Consider the following 8,682-nt stretch of genomic DNA (forward strand, 5'->3'; position numbering starts at 1 on the left):
ATGCTACAGGCTGGCTATACCTGGTCCCGCCACCAGTACAAAAGCACCTTGTGTCAGAAAAGTTTAAAGTTTGCAGTCTTTTCGAACTGCACTACCAGGAGTGGTTTACTGCTGCTACTTTTTTAAGATATCCGCCTGCGGGGAAAATTTTAGCCCCCTCCTTTGGAATGTTTGATTTTTTAGCATAAAATTTTACAATTTTTATTATATTGTTAAAATTAATATTCTTTTTATTTTTTAGAAATAAATTAATATTATAAATGAAAAATAAAACTTTTTGTTTTACAATCAAAGAATTAATAAAATGTGTATCAAAAACCAAATAACGTTTATTTCAAAACGAAAAGTATCAAATTAGATTTTGTGGATCAGTGAATTATCATCTCAACTTGAGCACAATAAATCTATAATTTCCAAACCCTAGTAGTTATTATTATATGAGAAAAAAGGAGATGAGATTAACCTGATTTACACTAATTACTTACGTGAGGTTAACGACAACTGCATCTGTCGTTAACTCTTCTTTTTTTGCCAAAATTGAAAATACCTCTGTACGCGCTGCATCTTCATACATCAAGTAAATCAGTTTTTGTTTCTCTTTGTAACATTATCATCTAAAAAGGTCCTTCACCAATTTCAGGATGTCACCAACAATCTCTCCATGAACAGATGCCATCGGTAAAGTGGTGGTATCAGCTTTCTCTCCAACATCAGAATTATTTCCCTTCCAAAAAATTTGAAAACATATATGCCAAACTCATGGCTATCACCGCAAGCTCTTCAATTTTTGTTAATTTTTATTGGAGTGCATATAAGCTTGAACTATTATAATTTTAATATACATGATTTCCCCGCCTGAGCTGTTGTGTGTATTGTATCAATTCAATATAATCTAAATTCCTGCTAACATAACTACCCACTTTTAATGTCTAATATGGTCTTTTTCCACTTATTTGGGTTGACCCATTTGTCATGGATACTACCCATTCCGTGTACGGACTTTTCTTGCTTCAGTTATTGCCGGTGGTTAATTAACGGGGGTGTATTCGATTGGGATTTTAATGCATTGTTTTTAGTCTATGGATTTTAATGGATTGTATGGGATTTTGATTTTGTGCGGATTCTTGATGAAATGTCGTAGAATTGATAGGATTTAGGTACAATGCTTCAAAATCCCATTGAATTTGATGGGATTTCAAAAAACTTAAAATACACTGAAGAATGCCACAAAATCCATCATTTTATGAAATGAAAAAAAATCCATCAGCATTTGAATACCATCAGATTTTAATGGATTTTAAACAATCCCAATTGAATACCATCGGATTTTAAAGCATAATTTAAAATCCCAATTGAATACCACCAGATTTTGTGGCATAATTTAAAATCCCAATTGAATACCTCAAGATTTTAATGGATTTCAAACAATCCCAATCGAATACCCTCGAATTTCATGAATGCAAAAAAATCCTTTAAAATCCCAATCCAATACACCCCTCTAAATCCTAAATTATAGCAATCATGTTAGTGGCACGCGGGTAAAGAAAATTCGAATTTTTGTTTGCTCTCCTCACACCGTAGAACCGTGATCTGCTTTTCCCACCGCATCATTTTCCTTCTTCTCCGACCTGCGTTGTCGACGGACCCGACCCGGTAGTTAACCTCCTACAGATATGGCAGCGTTCTTTTTTCTCCTCTCTTTTCCAAACGTGCTTACTTCTCGGATTAAACTACTCTCATCACACCATCATTCTGTTTAGACACCGATCCATTGTCGAAGATACTAAGCGCCAGATTACCAAATCCCGGTTCTGGTGATCATATCTGTTTTACAAGCACACAACTTAAACACAATAATCATCTTTGACATATCCTGATATTCAAGTTTTTGCACAACCTTGAAACTGGGAAAAAGAGAAGATATAATAAATTTGGTGAGTCTTGTCTACTTTAATGGTTAAATATTCTTAATTTGTATATATATTGTTATTTCAAATTCACGATTTCCAAGTGTTTGATTAAAGGTCTGATAGAGTTTTTTGACTTATATCTTCAAGTTTATGTTCTTTAATGTGGTGATTTTAAATGTACAGTGACATTCTAAAAAACGATGAAGGGGATTGGGTCATGGACGTGTGTTGATGCTAAGGATGCCGAAAAACAAGTCAGCATAAAAACGATGAAGGGGATCAGGTCATTTTCGATCCGTTATGATTAAGATCAATTCAAGTATTGTTTGTGATGTGTTTTCTGTCATCATGTTTTCCCATTTTTTGATAGGTTTGACCGGGAACTCAATGTTTTCATTAATAAAACTTTATGTTCGGAATCCTCTTCAGACTCCCAGTACGAAACCAAGGTAATGTAATCTCCTAATTTTAGATACATTTATATTTAATTATGTTCTTTTTTATATCCAGTTCAATGACAATAAGTAGTGAATTGTTTATTACGTAGTTTCCCTATTTAATTTATTTCAGTTCACTTATTATTTTGCTATAGTGGGCACTTCTACTGTATGCGCGCGACAGCTCTCGACAATCTTTTGGGATTGAGATCTTTTAAATTATCAGGTTTAATTAAGTGTTTTGGTGATTTGAATTCCCAATTGTATTGCTATTTTTACATCTTAAAAAATATTAACTCATGTTCTCAAATGAATTAGCTATGAAAGTCCTGTATATCGAGACTTATTCAATTGAGACCCATTGTAGTATGAAACAAGTTACTCCTGATTTGCCATCATCGAGCATCACTCTGCACAATACTCTGTCTACTCATATTCAACAACACAACTATTTGATAATTTTGATCACAGTACATGTATAGTAAAAGCAAACTATGGATTCATATAAAACATTGTCCTAAATGCATATGCCTTTATAACCTATCGTTTATTATTTGGTGCAGATATAGGATGGGAGATCTTTCAAAGTATAAGTATACACATTATCAAACTCAAACTATCCACGCATCTTGGAAAGTTTAGCATTAACAAGAAGAAAAGGTGAGCGACGCTATATTAGTGTATTGTGCCAGAGCACAACCAGGTGGATCATTGTGTCTTGACATATAAGGCAGTGCTGGCATGTGAAAGTTTGATTCCTAACTTTCAAAATTAATTTCTACTTATTATAGTTCATTCATTGAAGCTTGCTTGAAGTAAGTATTTGACCCCTTATTATAATATAAGCAATCTTTTTGATTATGACAAATACCACTTATATACCTTCAAGTTTGTTGTTTCGTCAAGATAATGACCACGCTGAGATGTCTAACAGTCTAATGCTGGCGGAGCAAGCATCAAAACGGGGAGCCAAAATTTTGATGCCAACTTTCAATGATGTTAGTGAAGAATTTGCAATGTGAAGATGGTGTCTGGTAAGATAACTAAAAGTGGTAATTGATATATGCGCGCGCACACACTTCACAACTTTTAGTGCTCTCAATGTGATGAGAAATGCTAATCTGCGTGGTGCTGCTTTAATCAATATGTTACCAACTGAGCAATATTACTTTTCCTGTTTCGCTTAATATGAGTGAATTTTAAAGTAATCAGTGAGGATGTTGGTGGATGGAATGGACTAGCAATGAATTGGAAAGAAATGCAAAAACAATTTCAGAATTGAGTTATCTAGAGAAAGTCCATTGTCCCAAGCTAACATTTTCCTGTGATGAAGCAAGAGTATCGACCAACAAGTAAAAAGTTAAAGCAACAAGTAACAAGCTATATATATCTTTGACCGAGCTTGATATATGTTAATAAGATTTCTAATCTGTACAATTATGCTGTTTTTATTTTTTCTTATTCTGATTTCTCTGTGTATGCATTTGTCGGTATTTATTTTGGACTTTAAAAAAATTCCTTAATTGAATCCTTATTATTAAGTTAATTGGCCGTGCAAAGAGAACCAGCCCTCCTCGAGCAAACCAGAATGAGAAAAAATCATGCTTTCATTATTGAATTTGTGGTTACATCCATACTATACAGAATTCCAGAATGGTTAAAACTGCTAGAGAATATTTCTTCAACTTAAAATTTTATAATAATTTTATTTAATTTAAAGCACTATTTTGATTCTGCCAATATGTGAACAGTTTGATCCCCAAGTCATATCTATTTGTTCTAAATATGATATTTTTCTAATTTCTAATATGTTTTAATTTATATATAAATATTTTGAACTTGGAAAATATTGTATTTTGAAGACACCATATGGTGTTAAGGAAGCTGTCAAGTCTTGTAGTTGAAGCAATTGCTTGCTGGGATTGCTGCCTATTTGGCTAATTGGATTCCTATCAAAGTACAAGTAATGGTTCTAGCCGTATCTTGGACCTGGTCCTGGTAAGAAAAAAATGTTAAAAGTATGAGACACGGGTTTATAGAATATTTCGTCACGACTTGCTACCCATGGAATTGTGTTTTCAGATAACTATTTTATCTCTTTCATCTATGCCTATTCTAACGGGTTCTTACAAATCCTCGATATACTATATAATTTTCTTTAATATGTGGATTTTTGCTCTATTTAGTAAATTTTCACGTATTTATAAGATATAATATAATTCTTAGACAAGTGTGTGCGCATCAGCTTGGAAAGTTAAGAAAATTCTTATCTCTTTTTTGACTGAAATAATAATATTTGTGTGTGGAGTTTGTTATTACTCTTGCTTAATTTTGTGATTAGTGTTATGCTTACAGGGAGAGTTGAAGCTGGTGGCAGGGAGATTGAGCGACCATAAACCAACTGCATTTTCCCATGTATGTTTTTGATATATTCTACACGCTTATACATGTGTAAACTGTAAGTCTTAAGTTTGTTGTTGCATTCTATTTGGTTGAGTAATGTAGGTCATTACCAGCCTATTCTTAGTCTATATTTGTTCTCTCTTTTAGCATACTCTATTCAGTGGTATAAGGTTCTTGCTTCACATTAACAAGTATAAATGTTTTATCGTATAAATTTAAGGATCATATCAAATTAGAATCTATTTGGGTCGTAAATGGCCAAAAATAATTTGATGATAGATGTTTGTTGGTTGATCCTGACGAGGTGAATGCTTTAGCATAACTAATGACTTGGAAATCAGTAGTAACTAAGATACCTTACAGTGGTGCTAAAAGAGGGATATGATGTAATCAAAAGAAGGGGAGTATTTCCGAGCTACAATGAGTTACCATACTTTTTATTCAGTAGATACACGATCTGATTGGTGACAGATGATCCTGCATTTGATATGTGAACAATTATATCGTTCTAGAAGATAGTTTAAGCTGATTGTGTATATAATCTTTCATATAATGTTGTAAAAATATTTTGTAACAAGTTAATATTGTTCAAGGTATATTTTTATTCAAATTCATGTTTTTGTAATTTCTTTGTGGCCAAACAGACAATGGCGAGGATACTGCAGGTATACTTGAAGTTTCATGACTACTGCTCACCAGCAGTAGTAACCGGAAAAAACCAGCAGGTATACAAGGATTCTGATTTGTCATGATTCTTATTTTAGCAATTTTATCTCCAATTAAATTCCGAATTAATTTCTTTTGTTCTTTTGGAGAATCCAGAAGATCACTCTACATAGCTGCCGAACAGAATTTCTTTTCCCATTTGCAGAAAACCAGAGTAGGAAATCTCTACTCAAGAACACGGCAGCTTCATCTTTAAAAATGCAGATAATCTGGAAATAAGACCCTTTGTCTCTGATATTCTGATTTTTTAGAACTAGCACCAGAACAATCCAGACAGACCTCCAGGATCACATGCACAAAGGATCATCACAGCAGGGTTCCAGAACAGGGCAGTCAAATGTCCGGCCTGAATACAAACACCAGAGTTTGTAAGCACTGATCAGGTTAATTATCTGTTTTAATGCAACCAGATTGGTGTGTTATGAAAATTCTAAATCACGGTCAGAGGTATTGCTTTAAAGTTTTTTGTATTACTTTGATTTTAGATACGTCAAGCATAGAAGATAAAGTCTGTAAGCACATGGCTAATCAGTCTTTAAAGTCATTGTCTGCAGCTTAGATTAGACTTAATCACGTCCTTAATTAATCACTTAATATACTATTTTTGACTTTGTATATATTGATTTTGTCCATCATCATTCAAATATAAAACTTTGAGAGTACCTTCTTTGCACTAATAAATTCAAACTCTCCTTTTGAGAGTACCTCCTCTGCTGTTCTCAGTCAAATTGGAGATGGCATGGACATGAGCTAGACTGCTCAACATTATGCTTGACAAACTCTTATATGGTATTATTTAGGAGTCATGTTATATTGTTAGTGGAGGATGTGGCAAATTTAAGGTAAGCAAATAATTAATGGAGGGTTTTAGAGCTTCTATTGGTCTATTTTTAAGGCAGATTCTTTGCTTTCTATTGTGAACCAAAGAAGTCCTAACAAAGGTTTGAAAACTCTCCCTTGATCTTCCCTAAACTCATTTATTATCAATTTTTTGAAAAGTAATAATTATAAATTCTGAGTCATCGAGATAGGGCTGATCCTGATGTTTGTTTTCAAAACCCCACCGAGGAAGATCCCTTATAAGGACATGCACAAATGCTGAAGTTTCTCAACTAAGCAGATTAGTACAGTATTATGATGACGATATACAGGAGATCTACCAGTTAATTTTCCAGTTAATTTTCCAAGTAATATTTTATCTGTAAGTATTTGTAGGAGGTTGTGTTTTAAGTGATAAACAAGCATACCATAATTATGGTATAGTGTCTTATTGTGTTTTGATTGATAGTACTTGGTTTTTACAAAAATTCAGTTGATTATATTTTTCCTCTTTTTTTTATTTTTCCTCTTTTTTTTACCATTACATTCATCACCTTTGTTAGGAACTTGGTTTTGAACACTGAACAATATTCTAGGCGACTTAATTTTGTGAAAGAAGATAAACATTTTGTATGGTCTGCCACAACTAGATTTATAGAGTTCAATCTGAAGACAAGAGAACTAATAGGATGAGGAACAGAAAAGAAGTGAGAATTTTATTGACGTAGCAAATGTTTTGTAGTGTCACTGTTATACCTATATACAGCTGAGAGTGTCTTTCTGAATGTTACAATTTTTTTTATTTAGAATGTCATATATTTTGCTTTTTCCAAGATGAAAAGAAACGCAAGAAATATGTTAAATGGAGGAAATTATGTTTGTTCCATGTCAGTTGATCTAATTTATAATGTTCACAAATTAAACAAATTCAAAAAACAACTTTTATGAAGAAATAATTTTTAGTTATATTTTATTATAATATGTATATCTGACACTTACTAAATTTGATAAATCTTTTTGCGGGTATTTTTAATAAATAATTATAATTCTTCAATTTTATTCCTCAATGAATTATATTAATATTAATATAATTATTGAATTGCTACGAATTATCTTAATAAGTCTTGAAGATTATAAATCTATAGATCTAGTAATTTAGTTAATATAAATTGTAAATATATTTAAATCATATATGTACACTGCATCTACAATATTCTAATTAAATATTTTATTTACACGTATGTCATACATAAGCAAAAGAAATGCAAATCATTTTTGTTATTGACTAAGATTCATTTGAATAAGGTTGACCGAGTCTAACCATGACGAAGAATAACAATATAATTTTATTATTTTTCAAAAACAAAACTAATATAAGGTTATATATTTCCTATTAATAATTGTAATTTTAAATTTCAATGATTCATTTTCTTTCATGTATTTAATCCTTCACTGAAATCAATAAAGTTTTTTTATAATATGAAGGTCATTTGATCGAAATTAATATTATTATCCACAGTCATACAAATGATAATCATATTTTACTATGACTTTTTGAATAATATTTTGTCAGAAACTTAAGTAACTAAATTGAAAGTACAAAATTGTTATTTCTCATATTTATATGATCTTAGTTAGAAACAAATTTAAAAAGTAATATAATATGATAATCACTTATTTTAAATAGTTTAACACCAAATCAGTTATAATTTACTTATAAATTTTACTTATGATCGTTATAAATTAACACAACATAAAGCCAAGCGAGAATGGGAAACTAATATGAGTAAGGCACAACTTCATACTAACTAGATAGGGTTATTAAGAGAAATCATTTTTTCTAAAATTTAAATAATTAAATTAGTTACATGAATTTATAATTAATCGGTTTGATTAACTTTATTAAAAATAACATGTAAAAAAAATATGGTAAAATCACCGTGTGCGAAGCACGGGCATAAAGCTAGTATGTATATAACTCTTGCAGTAAAATCATTCCTATTTTAATTATTAGAAAAAGCGGGCAACTGATCCATATAAAACATTGGATATAACGTCGTTTCACCTCATATAAGCCTTATGCTATATAAGGTTAATCTCACCTCCTTTTTTCTCAAATAACAATAATAATGTATAAATAGTCATAGATGCCTAAATCATACCTTTTATGTTTATTGGTAAGAGCATCTCCAATGACGTTGGCTATAATCGTTGGCTAAATTGGACCTGTAGCGCATATGTAAAATTTGTTGAATCTGTAAGAGATTGTGCTTCGATGGTATTGGCTAATTGGATGGCTATAATTTGAAAATAGCATGTTATCAATGTTTAGATTGTTATAATAGAATAAATCAGTTTAATATGGTAATAAATAATATGCAATCACC

The 8,682-nt window shown here is 31.4% G+C and overlaps 1 protein-coding gene across 1 annotated transcript; it reads left to right on the forward strand.

Moving 5' to 3' along the window:
• The first annotated feature begins 1,028 nt into the window (after window positions 1–1,028).
• On the forward strand, window positions 1,029–6,035 carry LOC135148451 (uncharacterized). Its single transcript, XM_064083675.1, has 10 exons — window positions 1,029–1,934; window positions 2,094–2,193; window positions 2,281–2,359; window positions 2,911–3,007; window positions 3,282–3,381; window positions 4,689–4,762; window positions 5,395–5,475; window positions 5,573–5,630; window positions 5,728–5,844; window positions 5,962–6,035. The coding sequence occupies exons 5-10, from the start codon at window positions 3,372–3,374 to the stop codon at window positions 6,033–6,035; spliced, it is 414 nt and encodes a 137-aa protein (XP_063939745.1). The 5' UTR covers window positions 1,029–1,934; window positions 2,094–2,193; window positions 2,281–2,359; window positions 2,911–3,007; window positions 3,282–3,371.
• The last annotated feature ends 2,647 nt before the right edge of the window (window positions 6,036–8,682 follow it).

This window comes from Daucus carota, chromosome 8 (genome assembly GCF_001625215.2).
Source record: "Daucus carota subsp. sativus chromosome 8, DH1 v3.0, whole genome shotgun sequence".
Taxonomy (NCBI): Eukaryota; Viridiplantae; Streptophyta; class Magnoliopsida; order Apiales; family Apiaceae; genus Daucus; species Daucus carota.

What these genes read in the sequence shown, in the direction of transcription:
- LOC135148451 (XM_064083675.1), top strand. An exon ending in TAACCGGAAAAAACCAGCAG is followed by an intron (nt 5,476 to 5,572) that starts GTATACAAGGAT and finishes TGGAGAATCCAG; the next exon opens with AAGATCACTCTACATAGCTG. An exon ending in GAATACAAACACCAGAGTTT is followed by an intron (nt 5,845 to 5,961) that starts GTAAGCACTGAT and finishes CTTTGATTTTAG; the next exon opens with ATACGTCAAGCATAGAAGAT.